Raw genomic sequence first — 17792 nt, forward strand, 5'->3', positions numbered from 1 at the left:
CCCTAAGTAACGATTCTGTGGCCCTCAGTAACAATTCTGTCTGTCCCTCAGTAACAATTCTGTGTCTGTCCCTAAGTAACGTTTTTGTGGCCCTAACTAACGATTCTGTGGCCCTATGTAACGTTTCTATGGCCCTAAGTAACGATTCTGTGGCCCTATGTAACGTTTCTATGGCCCTAAGTAACGATTCTGTGGCCCTAACTAACGTTTCTGTGTCCCTAAGTAACGTTTCTCTGTCCCTAACTCTCTCCCTGAATACAGCCAGGTCTACCTCTGTTGAATGACTGGAGGCAAATGGAGAATTCTAAAATGGCCGCCATTTATAGCTCGACCATTACACTCGGCCTTTTGGCTAAGATCAAGTGTAGTATCTGTTCTTATCAGTGTCCAGTGGGGGTGCTCCCGACCATTCTAGTTTACGGGGATGGTTGTTGTATAGTACCCTCACTGGTATGATGGGGGTCCGGAAGGCTAGTACCGGAGGGACAGAAACCAGGGAGCGCCATGATTCGTTCTGGGGCCTTGGGAGTAATTCCTCTGGGGAGACCGGAAAGACCCAGTACCTCCTTATCTGAACATGCTACCTTGGTCTGGCCTGGGGCTGAGGAGGCAAAAAGTCCGCAAACTCAGTGCCCCCTGAGGAGACGCGCTCAGGGGTGTCACTAGTAACACTTGGGTGTGGGACCCCACGGTGTGAAAATGACACATGGTCACTGTTTTTACACTCTTTTTTGCACAGCGCCCTAAGGACCAGGCCTTTTGGCTAAGTTCAGGGCAATTTTTGCTACAGGCCTCAGGGCCTGGTCTGTGCACATTTCGGCACGGTACCATTTTTATTATTTTTTTACTTTATCTTCTACTTTATTTATTATGCACTCCCACGTTTGTCACTTTTTCTTTGCCTTATGTGTGTGTTTCACGGATGGAGGGTGTGGGTCCTCGGGCCTACCCTGAAGTCTAGGGGGAGTATGTGTGGCCATACGGTTCCTTCCTCCCCTGATCCCTAGAGGGCTCTTCTTCGGGAGAGCCCCCTTGCCTAGTACTGAATGTCCGGCTTCGGCTTGGCATAGGGAACGGTGGTCCACCCGGCCTTTTGGTCAGGAGGACCAAGTGGGAACCTAGTCCCCGTCAGGAGCTTCGTGCCCCGGGGGATCAGGGACAGCGGTCCAAGCCCCTTTCGGGGTAGTACACAGCACACCCCTAAGTGCATGTTTTTCGTGTGGTGTTTTGCACTTGCACTTTTTTGCAGACACTTACGGGTTTTTTCGATATAGTTGCACGTTTGCGGACTTAAAAAAAAAAAAAATTACACTGTGCTGGCTGGCTGGCTGCTGATTGGCTAATACGATCACATGTCATGAATGAATAACTCTTTATGGTCATATTCTGGTGACAACTCAACATTTGGCAATATTCCTTTACTTTCCCTCTACCTGATAACACTAAACAGGACAAAGACCGAAGATGGAGCGCAGAGAGCAGAAAAAACGCTGCAATCCTCATTGTCCAACATGGGAAACCTTTATTGTTTGTTATTTGTTTTGCTTTTTGTTCGCTTCTCGGCCTTTTGGCTAAGATCAAGTGTAGTATCTGTTCTTATCAGTGTCCAGTGGGGGTGCTCCCGACCATTCTAGCTTTGCGGGGATGGTTGTTGTATAGTACCCTCACTGGTATGATGGGGGTCCGGAAGGCTAGTACCGGAGGGACAGAAACCGGGGAGCGCCACGAGTTAAGCTGGGGCCCCGGGAGTAATTCCTCTGAGAAGACTGGAAAGACCCAGTACCTCCTGATTTGGACGGATCTACCTTGGTCTGGCCTGGGGCTGGGGACGCAAAAAGTCCGCAAACTCAGTGCCCCCTGAGTAGTCGCCTCAGGGGTGTCACTAGTAACACTTGGGTGTGGGACCCCACGGTGTGAAGATGACACATGGCCACTGTTTTTCACCTCTTTTTGCACAGCGCCCTAAGGACCAGGTCTTTTGGCTAAGTCCAGGGCAATTTTTGCTACGGGCCTCAGGGCCTGGTCTGTGCACATTTCGGCACGGTACCATTTTTTTATTTTATTTACTTTACTTTATTTATTTATTTATTATGCACTCCCACGTTTGTCACTTTTTTCTTTGCCTTATGTGTGTGTTTTTCACAGATGGAGGGTGTGGGTCCTCGGGCCTACCCTGAAGTCTAGGGGGAGGATGTGTGGCCATACGGTTCCTTCCTCCCCTGATCCCTAGAGGACTCTTCTTCGGGAGAGTCCCCTTGCCTAGTACTGAATGTCCGGCTTCGGCTGGGCATAGGGAACGGTGGTCCACCAGGCCTTTTGGCCAGGAGGACCAAGTGGGAACCTTGTCCCCGTCAGGAGCTTCGTGCCCCGGGGGATCAGGGTAAGCGGTCCAAGCCCCTTTAGGGGTAAGACATAGCACACCCCTAAGTGCACTTTTTGTGTGGTGTATTTGCACTTGCACTTTTTTGTGAAACACTTACGGGTTTTTCGTTATAGTTGCACGTTTGCGGACTTAAAAAAAAAAAATTACACTGTGCTGGCTGGCTGCTGATTGGCTAATGCGATCACATGTCATTAAGGAATGCATTATGGGTCAGTGCGCCTTGTCTGCGCGCCTTTCCAGACATCCCCGCTCCGTCACCGCACATGTCGCTGCCATTTTAGGAAAAATATTCGAAACGTATTCCACTTCGCCTACTTCGATTCGCTCATCTCTACTCATAACAGTAAACAGGGAAAACGAGAAGGTGAATCTATCTAATGGGGCACAGGGAGCAGGAAAAAACTGTTTACCCTTCCTCCTCTTTATCCAAAACAGATTCTTATGAAGTGTTCTTGCATGGCAGACCACTTCCTGTTATCTCACATATATATTCTTATTATTATAGCCAAATTTACCACCCTAACTCCTCCCACAGTTTTTACACTACATAGACAACTAATACATTGAAACGTGCGGATTGTTCCCGATTGGTGTGCTATTACTTTGTGGAACGTTTCTCTGAATTGTTCATGAAATATCAGTGTTTTTGTGGTGAAATTGGTCCCATAGGAATGAATGGCGGAATGTTCAAAACTAGAGTGGGAGCTGACAAAAGCTCGAGTGTGAGCTGAACAATCAGGACATGATTTCTAAACTGCCATCACTCCCTCATTTTTAAGCCCACCTACACAAATTGTATATCAAAACATTCAGCTAACCCTGCTGCCACTAAAAATGTCCACAGCTAAGCCATAGTTCTGATAGTTTTCACAATAAGACCATTTGTTTGCAACTGACGCCGCCCATTAACATTCATTGAAACTCCACTCTAGCCACCTCAATTTTGAAGGGCAAATTCTAAACTGTGCCTTCATTTTTAATATTTCAGATACATACTATGCATCAAAATGTAGGTCTGGGTCTTGTGATTCTAACAATATAATATTTTTCAGTGTCGGATTTATAATTTTTAAACTACAACCATTTGAAGATGGCAACCGCCATTAAAGTAAGCAAGTTGGAGAGGTTTGTTTTTAACCGCTCTTCTCTGCCCTTGCTGTAGAGTGAGTTGCCATAGGAACCCAGGGGTCAGGAATGGACTTGCCAATAATGGTGGGACTCACCTGCCTTGTGGGCTGCAGTACCAGGGCTGGCCAGCGGGTGCTCTCAGCAATCAGAGACTCACCCCTGCAATCAGCCAAACACCTGAAGCTGATTGCAGGGGTTATATTTAAGGAATGGCCAGACTCACAGTCAGGGCCTTGGTGTGTGTTTTTCCATGGGCCCCTGTACCCTGTATCCTGTATTCCTGCTCCTTTCTGACTTGTTGCCGACCCTGCCTGATCCTGACCTCTGCTGACTTCTCCTGCTTGATCCCTGGCTTGTGACCCTGACCATTCTCTGCCCGACCCTCTGTACCGGGCTGCCTGTGAGTTACTGAACCCAGCTTGTGACCCCGACCACTCTCCCGCCTGTTCCTGGTACTCCGTTTGCTACTGACCCGGCCTGCCTGACTACTCTTTATATTGTATGTATTGTTATCGGTGGGTGGTTTGGTTTGTTTGCACTGTGTTTATGTTTAGTTTTGCACTGCGTTTTGCATTGTTAGTCTTAATAAATTATATTGTTTATACCATATCTGAAGCCTGCGTTTCCCTGTGTCAGTCCACACACCTCTGGTCATACCTGGAGCCCTGACACCAGGTGTGTGAGCAGGCAGCAGAGTGACAAAAGCTAGAGTGTAAGCTGTAGACTATTGGTGGAGGCAAGAACACTTCACACAATTTCCCCAGAAATTGTAGCTTTTCTAGTTACAATTATTTTTATTATTATACAGGAATTATATAGCGCTGAGAGCGTTGCAGGACAGCTGACATATTCATCAAAGGGGTGACGTCTCCCAGGTGATGTATTTAACTCTTTTTGGTCATATTCTGGTGACAACTCAACATTCGGCAATATTCCTTTACTTTCCCTCTACCTGATAACACTAAACAGGACAAAGACCGAAGATGGAGCGCAGAGAGCAGAAAAAACGCTGCAATCCTCTTTTTTTCCGAAATAGAAAAGGTTATTTTTGTATGTTTTTGTTTGTTTTGTGTGTGTTTTTTCTGTACTTCACATAATTTGAACACTTTCATTTTCGCCGAGAAAAAGAACAAAACAGTATTTTAGGTATGTTTGGGGGTGGGAGGTGTGTGTGTGTGTGTGTGTGTGTGTGGGGGGGGGGTACATGTCTTCCCTGTGACTTCTAGGGCCCTAGGCCATGGCTTATCTGGGGAGGTGATTGTATCCGGAGTAGAATCATTGTAACAAGTGAACAAAGAAAAGAAGTGTCAGGGTCAGTAGACACCGCTCATTCCCCTCCAAATAGCCGACATTTCCTCTCCACATTCCCCACATGATAGACAAGAATGGGATTTGCAGCAAACTTCCTATTCCTGAAATGATCTCTCAGGGAATCCAAATGTGATGGATTGACTTCCATCACTGAAAGCATCAAATCCTATTGTAGATCCGAGGATTCCGAGCAAACCTCCCCCCTGAGCAGTCTATGGAGCTGTGGAGTGAAATGCGGCAATCAAGTCATTGGCAGGATTTGGCTCTCAATGTCCATTTGTGATGATGATCCAATAATGACACCTAGGCCATGACACGTGACACCCTGTAATGGGCGGAGCCCTTTGTATCTGTCCCAATGTCTGCCATGACATGACACAAGGATCTCCTGTGATCGGCCGATGTTTTTGTTCCCGGCTCCTTGTAGTCAGCTAGAGATGAGCCGAGTTGTGTATTAGAGGGAAATGTTTGGCGATCTCCCCTCTTCCCTCGTGTAATGTGAAGCGGATTGTAGTGGGGGATGGGAGCAGATTGTTTTGTGGGTAGAATGTGTCCCCCCAAGCAGGTAGAAGGCAGAATGGGCCCCCCACTCCGGAGGATGGCTGTGTTTGCAGCCTCTGTGTTCAGCCTCGTGAGCAGCTCCTGACAGCTGGAAGAGACCCCCGATAAGTGACAGTCCAGGGAGCAGATCGGCTCCCCGGTGCACATCGGACATCGTTCTATTTCGAAATAAAATCGGTTTTCTCTCTGCCCGGGAAACACAACGAGAGAGAGAAGATTCCCCGACTGTGGAGAGACATCCAGGGGGCGTGTCTGATATGTAACCAATAGCAGCTCAGAGTCGAGTTGTGTGTCAACCAATCGCAGTGTTAGAAGGTCTGTATATAAGGCGGAGCGCCGTGTGATTTGTAATGATCTATTGTGGAAACATTTCCCGAGTCATGACGGAGACTGAGAGCGCCCCAGCCGCCGCTCCTCCAGCGGAGGCCGCCGCCAAGAAGAAGCCGGCTAAGAGGGCGTCAGCCGGAGGAGCCAAGAAAGGTATCAAGAAGGCGTCCGGTCCCGGCGTGTCCGAGCTCCTCGTCCAAGCCGTGTCCGCTTCCAAGGAGCGCAGCGGGGTGTCCCTGGCAGCCCTGAAGAAGGTCCTGTCCGCCGGAGGGTACGATGTGGACAAGAACAAGAACCGCCTGAAGATCGCCCTCAAGGCGCTGGTGACTAAGGGGAGCCTCGTCCAGGTCAAAGGTCATGGGGCCTCCGGATCGTTCAAGATCAACAAGAAGCAGCCCGACGGCGCCAAGGCGAAGCCCAAGAAACCGGCCGCCGCCAAGAAGAGCAACAAGAAGCCATCGGCTGCGGCCAAGCCCAAGAAACCGGCCGCCAAGTCCCCCAAGAAGAAGGCGGCCGGCAAAACAACCTCCGCAGCCAAGAGCCCCAAGAAGAAGCCGGCCGCCAAGAGACCAGCAAAGGCTGCAGCCAAGAAGGTGACCAAGAGCCCCAAGAAGAGCAAAGCTGCAGCCAAGCCGAAAAAAGGCGCCAAGAGTCCCGCTAAGGCCAAGCCGGCAGCTAAGAAGGCGGCTAAGCCCAAGAAGGCCGCTCCGAAGAAGAAATAATGGGCGGCGACCTCCTTCATCTCCACCCCCCAAAGGCTCTTCTCAGAGCCCCCCACCTCCTCCCAACAGAGCTCTCCATACACACACCGACCACGAGCCGCATTCTCCATCCTCCTCACATTGTACACTTGTCCCTTATAGGTCATCCAATGATTCCTCCGATCCTACGAATGATTACTGGTTGGCCAAAGGAGAGATCCCTCCCGATACATTTCACAGGCCCGACCCCCCTCCACACACACCGACATCGATCATATGCGGATTGGAGATCTGTCATTCGAGGAGTTTCCAGATTCTCCAGAATGATGAATTGTATTTTCCATAGAAAACCAGCCGGGGCGGCACACGGAGAGCAGAAGGAAGAATCCTCCCGGTGTGTCCGCGTGTGCCGCCCCGGCAGAGCGATGTGATCTGTGATGACCCCGATGTAGTATCGGAGGAGGTAATAGAGGACATGACTGACCCACCATAGTGACATCTCCGTGTGGAAGGTTCTAGAAGTGAAGGAAATCCAATGTAAGAGGAATGCCGGGGGGGCGCTGAGAGGAGTGAGTGCCGAGAATTCCCCCAACACGTCAATGCCCCCCCCCTCAGTTTATGGCCCCATGTAACTTACCCCCTCCTACATGTTAGTGTCCTCCCTTTGTCAGTAACCCCCCCATGTCATTGGCGCCCCACGTAAGTACCACCCCCCCAAATGTTAGTGTACTCCCCATGTTACCCCCCCCGTAACTGTCCTCTCTCCGATCCATGATGCTCCCCAATACGAATGTTCGATCCATCTTGCGGGAGCGTCGTCGGCGGCTAGTGATCCGCGGGATCAGCTTTAGCGGTGCCGCCTAAGAGGTTACTGTGTCAGCTCCGCTAGATGTGATCGGCTTCTGATGCCTAAAACGTGACAGTTGCTTCAGGGAGACAGACGTTGCCGCTACACCGGGTGTACATAGGGCAGTGTACGGAGCTCTCTATGGAAGCAGTGCTGGCCCTGACAAGGACCTTTGTATTCGGGGAGTAGAGGGAGATAGCGGCTTAGGGGCTCAGTACTCCTGGGATTGCTGAGAGCTCTTCTTCCCGGACGATTTCCCGGAGGAGGCGGATGGCGCGGAGCTCTTCTTGGGCAGCAGCACGGCCTGGATGTTGGGCAGGACTCCTCCCTGGGCGATGGTGACGCCGCCCAGCAGCTTGTTGAGCTCCTCGTCGTTGCGGACAGCCAGCTGGAGGTGTCGGGGGATGATGCGGGTCTTCTTGTTGTCTCGGGCGGCGTTGCCGGCCAGCTCCAGGATCTCAGCCGTCAGATACTCCAGGACGGCGGCCAGATAGACGGGAGCTCCGGCCCCGACCCGCTCGGCATAGTTGCCCTTCCGGAGCAAACGGTGAACACGACCGACGGGGAACTGCAGACCGGCCCGGGACGATCGGGTCTTGGCCTTAGCCCGAGTCTTGCCTCCTTGTTTGCCGCGGCCAGACATGATGGGATGACTAACGAATCACACACAGATAGGTCCCAGCAGCCGCTTCCTCTCCTTTATACACTCCATGCTCTGACGTCACACGCTGCGATTGGTTAGAATTCAGCTAATAGCGGCCAGCCTTGTTTCTACACCAATCTGTACTCGAGGAAAGGAAACATGACGTCACTCTCCGCCACATGACTAAGTTCTCCAATAGAATTGTGAGGATAGATGAGGCTCCTTTGCATAGGCCGCCTATAAAAGCAGCACATGAGGGCGGCTCCAGCACACTTTCCTTGCAGCCAGCCAAGCAGTGGTGAACCCTGATCATGCCTGAACCAGCCAAGTCTGCGCCGGCGGCCAAGAAGGGCTCCAAGAAAGCCGTGACTAAGACCCAGAAGAAGGACGGCAAGAAGCGGAGGAAGACTAGGAAGGAGAGTTATGCCATCTACGTGTACAAGGTGCTCAAGCAGGTCCACCCCGACACCGGCATCTCGTCCAAGGCCATGAGCATCATGAACTCCTTCGTCAATGACATCTTCGAGCGCATCGCCGGCGAAGCTTCCCGCCTGGCTCATTACAACAAGCGCTCCACCATCACCTCCCGGGAGATCCAGACCGCCGTCCGCCTCCTCCTGCCCGGAGAGCTGGCCAAGCACGCCGTCTCCGAGGGCACCAAGGCCGTCACCAAGTACACCAGCGCCAAGTAATCCCCCCGCCCCCCGGGGCCCCATCATCCCAACAAGGACACAAAGGCTCTTCTAAGAGCCGCCCACCATTCCAATCACTGAGCTGTCATCACATTGTATTGCCGCTAGAGGTCCCCCACACGTCACACTTACACTGGACATTCGTCATTCTGTAGTACAAGGGCCTCCCTCATTGGATACACATTGGAGGGGCACCTGGTTTGGGGGAATCTACAGGAATGTTGTAGAATGTATGGCCGGCCTTCCATGGGTCATGACATCGGTCATTGTTGTACAATCTGATTGGAAGGTGTAAATCTGAAGATGTATTCTAGGTACAAGAAATCCATCCGAGTCCCACATTCCCCTTATTCTGGAATTTCTGATGTTTTCCCTCTTGGAGATGTAAAGGTTCTCATTTGTACATTAAATATTGTCTGCTAGTGGGAGCCGGAAAATAAACCGCCCGATCGCATTGTATATCTTCCCCGATACAGAAGTCAGTATTTCCCATCCTATGGAGGGCGATCCTATAGTATCCAGGAATATAGATCTATGGGGGTCATGGGGGGGACAGGTTCGCTTTGTGTTTGATGACATCTGTAGGACTATGCACAGAGCAGGCTCATGTCTGGAGACGTGTATACAGGGGGAGGGGGGACATTGTCAGTATACAGGGGGATGCTGCTGGGGGACATTGTCAGTATACAGGGGGATGCTGCTGGGGGGTGGGGGACATTGTCAGTATACAGGGGGATGGGGGACATTGTCAGTATACAGGGGGATGCTGCTCGGAGATGGGGGACATTGTCAGTATACAGGGGGATGCTGCTGGGGGATGGGGGACATTGTCAGGATGGGGACTTCTGGACACACTTGGACTAGTTTAGGGCTCATCTGCTTCCAGTTATTACTGACACACATCCGGTCATTTTGTCTCCTTTTGTCATACATTCCTGGGAGTCTAACTATGGGACATATATACACCATCATCCACCCAACTTACATCGTAGGAAGACACGACTCAGACCATCAGATGGGCAAACATTGGCTCTTGTTTTATATCATTGTCGGATTTTGTATTATGAGAGTTTTCAGTGATTAAATAAAATAAATCGATCTTCCCAGATAAAACAGTAAATGGATGCGGTCGGTTCTCCGTATCGGATTTGGCGGTAAGAGGGCGGATTGTCTGTGACGTCACATAGAATTCCGGCGGGAGATTTGAATGAAGCAATTAGAAAGTTGATCCAATGACAGCTATAGACGTTTCCTTCAGATAGTAAAACATCATTTTTTTTTCTACGTGGAGTGTGAAGGAGGTGATGAGATCTGTTCCCTCAGTCGGGAGGATCGTTGTTCGGTATATATTGAACGATCTCTGATCTTCAGGAGAAACTCATCACAACTAAAGGAAGGCGGATAAGATCCGTCCCTGGAATAAGATGTCATTCCCCCAGAGTCTCACACTGAAAGTATTTTCTATGAATGTATAATATATTATTAAACAATATACCACTTTATCATCTAAATTATAACAACAAATACAAAACATTTAGTTATTATAGATTGTGTAACAACATAACTTGAGGATGATCGACTTGGTGGAGGAGCCACGCCATACACCTACAATGGTCTGTTACTGCTTTCCTCCTTTTTCCTATCTCCTGATTTTCCTCCCTGAGACGGAATCGGTTGATAAAGAGGAGGTTTATAGAATTGTGTATGGAGATGTGGGTGGCTCTGAGAAGATCCGTTGTGGTAGGTAATAGAAGTGAATTGTGATCGAACGTTGGAACCTAATAAATGTTCAATGGCGAACTTCATGCTCAATGCAAATCTATGGGACTCACTTGTAAATTCTTATTTTGAAGACTTATATTCAAGTTTTTGTCCATAAAAGGGTATGGGGACTCGGGTATTGCACTGAGGGACAAGAATCAGTGAAAACATTTTTTTCCCACTACAGTTTTTAAAGGGGCAGTCATTTTTCATTGTAATTCCATTAAATACCATGCCTGGGGGGTCCCTTTGAACTATCTGCAAAGCTACACATCTGTGCAATGTATAGAATCTGCTGAAGAAGGACTGACATTTTTTTTTAATTACATTTTTATTAAATAAGTACATAAATAAAAACATGTCCCCCTCCCCCATTCTTACCAGATCCTTAAGGCCTGGTAGGACCTTTAAGGGGAATCCCACCCCTCAAACAATGGGTGAAAAAAGTGTGGGGTCCCCCCTAAATTCCTACCAGTCCCTTGATCCGAGCACAGGCCTGGCAGGACTAGGAAGGAAGGGAAAAGGACCTTCCCCAAAACACTGGTCCAGTGGATGTGGGGGTCTGTGGGCAGGGGAGCTTGTTATCAGAGTACTAATTTAAATTAATGGTTAGCACTTCCTCCTGGCAGTACTAGGGTCTTGGTTCGAATCCCAGCCATGTCACCTCCTGCCTGGAGTTTGCATGTTCTCCCTGTGCCTGCGTGGGTTTCCTCTGGGTACTCCAGTTTCCTCCCACACTCCAAAGACATGCTGGAAGGTTAATTGGATCCTGTCTAAATTGGCCCTTGTATATAAATGTGAGTTAGGGACCTTAGATTGTACACCCCTTGAGGGTTAGGAAATGGTGTGAATGTACAATATATAGATATAGATATGTAAAGCGCTGCGTAAATTGACGGCGCTATATAAGTACCTGAAATAAATAATAAATAAATAAATAAGGGGGCACCCTGATCACTTGTGAATGAGTAAGGGGTTCTTGCACACCTACTCATTCATTAAAGCAGTGTTTCTCAACTCAAATGAATGTTTCTGTGTAATCTCCGAGGAAGAAATAGAAAACCATTGAGAAGAATGAAGAGATTTCTCTCCTGGAGATGGATTTCTATTGTCATGAAGGGATCTGAAAAGGGCGGAACGTGGAGAAAGCTTCCAAATTAATCCAATTGTATTGTGTGTAAAGAATGGGTGTGACTCCGCCTCTTCCCAGGAAGGTTCCCATCAGGTCCGCTCAGGCTGTATAAAAGGAAGGCGGGCTCAGCCCAGAGCTCAGTCGGTGTTTGCAGCAGAGAAGACTCGTCATGTCTGGTCGCGGTAAAGGAGGGAAGGGTCTGGGGAAAGGCGGCGCCAAGCGCCACAGGAAGGTGCTCCGGGACAACATCCAGGGCATCACCAAACCCGCCATCCGACGTTTGGCCCGCAGAGGGGGTGTCAAGCGCATCTCCGGCCTCATCTATGAGGAGACCCGCGGAGTGCTGAAAGTCTTCCTGGAGAATGTCATCCGCGATGCCGTCACCTACACCGAGCACGCCAAGAGGAAGACCGTCACCGCCATGGATGTCGTCTATGCTCTCAAACGGCAGGGACGCACTCTCTACGGATTCGGAGGATAAATCCTCATAACCGCCCCTCCCTTCATCGTCACAAAGGCCCTTTTCAGGGCCGCCCACCTTCTCATACAAAGGGCTATTGATTGATATTTTCCAGGGTTCTATCTGCTCCTTGGGGTAGGATTGCCGATCATTCCAGTATGGGGGGGGGGTGATGGAACCCGCTAACCGAATATAACTTATTTAGAAGCTTTGTTACAAAGAGGAAACCGATTTGGTTCTTCAGACATGTCGTCTTTTCTCGATTCATTGTACATATGTATCTGGCAGTGTCATGACATCTGTAACACATACAAGTCTACAATATATCGTTTTTACAGATATGATCTAGAAATGTACAATTTCTTATAGAAATGTTTTACGTGATTCAGTAATCAGAATCTATTAGTGGATATTGCTGACTCATCGATAAATCTGCGTTGAATGAAAGGCGTTGTCTCCATCATCCAGTAATGCTTTTCTTGCGAGGAAAAAAAAAAAGTATTCGGCGATATTTATAGTGCAGGAAGTTCAACAAATTCAATAAACTGAGAACTTCATCTTGTCGGATTTTTTGTACAAAAAAACATTTCATATGAACATTTGCAATGCTCTTATGATTTGTCTAATTGCAGAGCCTGGAAGGATTGATCGATCGATTTTCCGTATCGGATTCTGAGGTAAAGAGGGCGGATTGTCTAACGTTCCATAGACCTCCGGCGGGAAATTGGAATTTGTGAAGCAATGACAGTTGTAGGCTTTTTTTCATTCATATAAAACACCCAAATAAATAGTTTGGGAGGAAATGATCTGATCAGGAAGATTTTTGATAAATCATTCTATTAGTTTTATTCCGCCCAAAACGTTAATCCTTCAGCTCTATAAAAAAAAAAATAAACTGCCTACCGATGTTTATAATCATCATTGCTCAGCCCTAAAACAGAAAGATAAGAAACATTGTTTAATTTTGTATCTTTCTGTTTATCCATCTACAGATCAAAGGGATGAACTTCAATCTGCAGTTGGAGTCAGTTAAAAGCAATCTGTCAAATATGTAATTTTTAATGTACTGTTCCTCTGTTTAACTCATTAACTTCGTTTACTGTAATCGGTCCTAGTTAACTCCTTTTTATCTTTATTGATCTTCCTGATTTTTTTTCTATTTTATTAATGATTGCATTAAAAATTATATATTTTTTTAGTTTGCTTTATTTTCACTCCTTTAATCACTTCTCATCCTCCCGCCTGCCTTGTACAGCAATGTACCGGTATGCCGATGTGACTGTACCAACACAAGGGGACGCTGTGCGATCCCGGTAATCAGATCCCGGTGATCATGTGATCACAATGTTAGCAAAGCTTTTATGACTCAGTTTTAAAACCGTTTATTGATATTAATTATTTATTTGTGCTCTGTATCCCAAAAGCGTTGGAGTTGCCGCCATCCATATGCAGGAAGAGAAGGAATGATGTGAATTGAACAGTGTGTGTGTGTGTGGGGGGGGGGGGGGGGGGGGGGGTAGTATCACTTTACGGGGAAAAGGAACCTGGAGTTCTGGTATAAATTGAACGATATCAACACATCTGCCAACTGTGTTACAGATTCCAAAGCATATGTTGGGATGCAGCTTTGCCTGATCTGACTAAACCATCTGGGGTCTATATATGACATCATGGATACAATTGTAATTTGTTCAAAATTGTTGTTCCAAAAATGATTGTTGTCTTATCAAATGTGACCGGCCCGGACATGAGCTTCCAGAGTGTCCACACCCACATACTCTACCTCAACAGCAACATCTTCCCCAGGAGGAGCCTTGACTGAATGCAGATTCCTCCATTTGTGGGCAAAAACCCAAACATCTCAAAACAGTCTCCTTTATTGGGCTCATTGTCATCCTTAATACACTGGTGGAAAGCAAAATACGGGATAATTCATGACAGCTGAGGGAATGCTTGAGACACACAGCCTAGGAGTCTATTTATAGTCAATTTGCTGTGAGAATGTCTCAGGCATTTGTTCAGCTGTCATAAATAAACACATGTTGGTCTAATGTATTTATTTCCTTTGATCATCAGCTCCATCTAGTGGCCATAAAGCAGTATTTTCCCGAATTACATCTATCAAGAAAATACCACATTGTGGCCACTAGACAGGGCTGACACAGGAAATAAACATATAATGTAAAATATTGGAAAATTCATGACAACTGAGTAAAAAAATATATATATGATGTGCGATAGTCTCAAGCATTTAAATAAAGAGACTCCTTTGTTAATGGGAAGACTAGAAGTCTAACAGAGAAAAAGAGATTCAGTCCAGCAGGAAGGTTGGGATTTTAAGAGCCCTATAAAGGTTTCCATTTGATGTTGATCCTTATATTCATATTTCTATTTGGAAGGGATGGTGGGAGATTTCATCAAAAGGTTTAGGAAGTCATAACCCAACCGGTTATGATAAGGTGGGCAAAAAGGAACAAAAAGTCCCCAACTGGACCGATGCATGGCACAATGGAGTCTTTGTAGAACACGAGGTATTCACAATGTCCCATTCAATGCCACGAACAAGGAAGAATATTTTCTAGAACCTGGTGGTTCTGGATGCAGAGCGGGACAGAGGATACAGTGAAGGAAATAAATATTTGCTCCCCTACTGATGTTGAATGTTCGCCCCTCACAAAGAAATGATCGGTCTAAAAATCGAATGGTAGGTGTATTGTAACACTGAGAGACACCATTGCAGCAATGTTTTGTTGCTATTCTAAGTGTATTATTCTGTAAACATGTTGCTGATTTCTAGGTACAAAGAGGAAACCGATTTGGTTCTTCAGACATGTCAGATTATCTCTACCGATACATTGTACATATTTATCTGGCGGTGTCATGATCACTTCTTATTTCTACCAGTCATATCGTATTATCAATATTCTGAATGTGATATATGGGGGGGGGGGGGGGGTCAGTGACTGCTACATGGCTAAAAGAGAGAGAAGCACACATCGGTCATTGTGACATGATCGTATACAGATCTGATAGTGAAATATATAATGTTTTATAGAAATGTTTCACACGATTCAGTAATCATCAGAATACATTTGTAGACATTCCTGATTAATCGATAAATCTGCTTGGTATGAAAGTGTTGGTGATTGTTCGCCGATAAATGTCTCATCTGATGATCTCCTTTGTTCTCCGTATCGGATTTGGCGGTAAGAGGGCGGATTGTCTGTGACGTCACATAGCATTCCGGCGGGAGATTGGAATGTAATTACAGATGAAGCAATGACAGTTATACTTTTCTTTCAGATAAAATAAATATTTTTGTATCTTTTTGGGAAGAAATGATCTGATCATCAGAAAGTGGATGATAAAGATTGTAGATAATCATTTCCCCAGAATCTCACCCTGAAAGCCTTTCTATTGTTTCTACATTTTAGAATTGTCATTACAAACACGTGATAGCATTGTCCCGTTGTATCCCCCTCCCCCTCCTTCATGTAATTTACTGAATTATGGACAGAATAGTCCACTCTCGGAGCTTCTAATTCTTTCATCAATAAGGAATTGTAATCTTTCATTAGAAACATAATTCTTATCGATGTTTCCTCATTTGGTGGTGAGGAGATCCCAGAGACCCATGGCCGATCTAACAAAGATATTGTGCCTGTCTGGGCGGAGATTGTAAAAGCTTCCGCTTTTTAAGTAAACCAATCAGAGGCGTGTGTTCATTGTCCAATCAGAGGACAGGGATGTGTATAAATAGCTCTGCAGAGCGGAGGGATATTACATTCGCAGTTCCCGGCAAGAGAGGAGTAGAGATGGCTCGTACCAAGCAGACCGCCCGTAAGTCCACCGGAGGGAAAGCTCCCCGCAAGCAGCTGGCCACCAAAGCCGCCCGCAAGAGCGCCCCGGCCACCGGCGGAGTGAAGAAGCCTCACCGCTACAGGCCCGGCACCGTGGCTCTCCGAGAGATCCGCCGCTACCAGAAATCCACCGAGCTGCTCATCCGCAAGCTGCCCTTCCAGCGCCTCGTCCGAGAGATCGCCCAGGACTTCAAGACCGACCTGCGCTTCCAGAGCTCCGCCGTCATGGCTCTGCAGGAGGCCGCAGAGGCTTATCTCGTCGGACTCTTCGAGGACACCAACCTCTGCGCCATCCACGCCAAGAGGGTCACCATCATGCCCAAAGACATCCAGCTGGCACGCCGCATCCGCGGAGAGAGGGCCTAGACCCCCCCGCAACAGACATTCCACACAACCCGCCAACCAACGGCTCTTCTCAGAGCCACAACCTCCCCCCACACAGAGCTCTGTACCGGGACTTCTCCGCCTTTCCCCCTCATGGCGCCTTTTACATTTCAGCGCAATCTGGAGGCGCCCATTACAACATGTAAAGAACCAAACCGGTTTACACAACGCAGCGCCGTCTGTACATGGGGGGCGCCCGATGGGGGAGGGGACTTGGGACTTTTTATTTTTCCAAAGTAAATAGTTTGTGTTCTCCCTCAGTTGCCGGGTTTCTGTCTCGGATAATGTGACCTCACTGCTGACCGGGGCAGGCAAGGATCCTGTGCAGGGCCCCATGTCCTTATCAATGACGTCATGGGTGGTTCTGTTACCAGCAGCTAGTAAATTGGGGTAAATGTTGCTGTCTCATCTCCACCTTAAGCTGTCTCCCTGCAATGCATTGACTTTCTGCAAATCTCAGGATAATTAGTCTATATCTATTTGTGGTGATTGATTCTCTTTGTGCCTTTTCTGTGATCAGAGAATCAATCATCGTTTGACTTCGGCCTGTCTGGTCTGGTTTAGATACCCCCCCCCCCCCATATTAATGGGATCCTTTATTACTAAGTGGAGCGGAGAAGAGTTGTTCATTTGATCATCTCCCTATAAATGTGACCAGTTTATGGGGGAAGTCACAGATGGCCCTCTGTCCTGTGAGGGCATTTGCTCTGGAGTGTGAAGTGGTTGAAAACAGCAGGATAACTCAAGCAGCAGGAAGAACTCTACTGCACACTGGATGGGCTGCAGGCAGACACCCTGAGAAACGTCTACAAGTCTGATTCCCACTCCATGTACCTGTTTAATATGCCACCTCTATTCCTCATATTACTATCCTTTGCTCTCAAAACCTCCTTTTCTTTATCCCTCTTCTCAATTTATACATAACACCCTCACTTCTACTATCTCCCTACTACTGCTCTCATCTCCTGCTTTACTTTACTCACCAGCTGACCCAAACACCAGGATAGGAAGGCATGTGCCCTCATATACATCCAGCTCCCAATTTACTTTCCTCACCCTGCTTCTCCTATTCTCTGGGGATATCTCCCCAAACCCTGGTCCTCCAGTATCTCACCCCCAACACCAGGCACCCTCCTTCCTTCAGGAATAGCTGCAATCCACTCAATTTAATCTCAATCCCCTCGCTCCTAAATACCACCCTCCCTTTTTCATGTGTGCTCTGGAATGCCCGCTCTGTCTGTAATAAGCTCACCTCTTTCCATGACCTTTGTGTCTCCCGCTCCCTTAACCTACAAGCAATTACAGAAACCTGGCTCCAAGCATCAGATTCTGCTTCACCCCCAGCACTTTCCTATGGAGGCCTTCTCTGGGCTCACTCACCCAGACCCAGTGGTAGGAAAGGAGGTGGAGATGGTTTGCTTCTATCCCCACTGAGCACCTTTCAAGTCCTCCCTAACCCTCCCCCTCTACCCTTTTCTTTGGAGACTCTGTGCTTTCAGCTGTTTTCTCCTGTTTCTCTGAAGATTGCAGTGGTCTATCGGCCACCTGAACCAGTGTCACACTTTCTTGATGACTTCTCTGCCTGGTTACCCTTTCTCCCCT

At 47.6% G+C, this 17792-nt stretch overlaps 5 protein-coding genes and 2 pseudogenes across 5 annotated transcripts; 6 read left to right on the plus strand and 1 right to left on the minus strand.

The window, feature by feature from the left end:
- Positions 1–333: 333 nt before the first annotated feature.
- Positions 334–447, plus strand: LOC149442328 (U2 spliceosomal RNA; annotated as a pseudogene).
- A 1104-nt stretch (positions 448–1551) lies between these two features.
- LOC149442329 (U2 spliceosomal RNA) lies at positions 1552–1667 on the plus strand (annotated as a pseudogene).
- A 4094-nt stretch (positions 1668–5761) lies between these two features.
- Positions 5762–6487, plus strand: LOC149442330 (histone H1.5-like). The gene has a single exon (XM_089656269.1). It carries the CDS (start codon positions 5764–5766, stop codon positions 6430–6432), a length of 669 nt encoding a protein of 222 aa, XP_089512395.1. The 5' UTR covers positions 5762–5763; the 3' UTR covers positions 6433–6487.
- A 949-nt stretch (positions 6488–7436) lies between these two features.
- LOC149442331 (histone H2A type 1-like) lies at positions 7437–7901 on the minus strand. Its single transcript, XM_089656270.1, has one exon. The coding sequence runs from the start codon at positions 7899–7901 to the stop codon at positions 7470–7472; it is 432 nt and encodes a 143-aa protein (XP_089512396.1). The 3' UTR covers positions 7437–7469.
- Positions 7902–8190: 289 nt separating this feature from the next.
- Positions 8191–8658, plus strand: LOC149442332 (histone H2B 1.1-like). The gene has a single exon (XM_089656271.1). The coding sequence runs from the start codon at positions 8213–8215 to the stop codon at positions 8591–8593; it is 381 nt and encodes a 126-aa protein (XP_089512397.1). The 5' UTR covers positions 8191–8212; the 3' UTR covers positions 8594–8658.
- A 2997-nt stretch (positions 8659–11655) lies between these two features.
- LOC149442333 (histone H4) lies at positions 11656–11967 on the plus strand. Its single transcript, XM_089656296.1, has one exon. The coding sequence runs from the start codon at positions 11656–11658 to the stop codon at positions 11965–11967; it is 312 nt and encodes a 103-aa protein (XP_089512422.1).
- Positions 11968–15761: 3794 nt separating this feature from the next.
- LOC149442334 (histone H3) lies at positions 15762–16172 on the plus strand. Its single transcript, XM_089656297.1, has one exon. The coding sequence runs from the start codon at positions 15762–15764 to the stop codon at positions 16170–16172; it is 411 nt and encodes a 136-aa protein (XP_089512423.1).
- The last annotated feature ends 1620 nt before the right edge of the window (positions 16173–17792 follow it).

Source organism: Staurois parvus, unplaced genomic scaffold (genome assembly GCF_062004578.1).
Source record: "Staurois parvus isolate SC_StPar_1 unplaced genomic scaffold, SC_StPar_1.0 ptg000897l, whole genome shotgun sequence".
In the NCBI taxonomy this organism is placed as follows: domain Eukaryota; kingdom Metazoa; phylum Chordata; class Amphibia; order Anura; family Ranidae; genus Staurois; species Staurois parvus.

Coding starts and splice junctions, on each gene's coding strand:
- LOC149442333 (XM_089656296.1), top strand. CDS start 11,656: ATGTCTGGTCGCGGTAAAGGAGGGAAGGGTCTGGGGAAAGGCGGCGCC.
- LOC149442332 (XM_089656271.1), top strand. CDS start 8,213: ATGCCTGAACCAGCCAAGTCTGCGCCGGCGGCCAAGAAGGGCTCCAAG.
- LOC149442331 (XM_089656270.1), bottom strand. CDS start 7,901: ATGTCTGGCCGCGGCAAACAAGGAGGCAAGACTCGGGCTAAGGCCAAG.
- LOC149442330 (XM_089656269.1), top strand. CDS start 5,764: ATGACGGAGACTGAGAGCGCCCCAGCCGCCGCTCCTCCAGCGGAGGCC.
- LOC149442334 (XM_089656297.1), top strand. CDS start 15,762: ATGGCTCGTACCAAGCAGACCGCCCGTAAGTCCACCGGAGGGAAAGCT.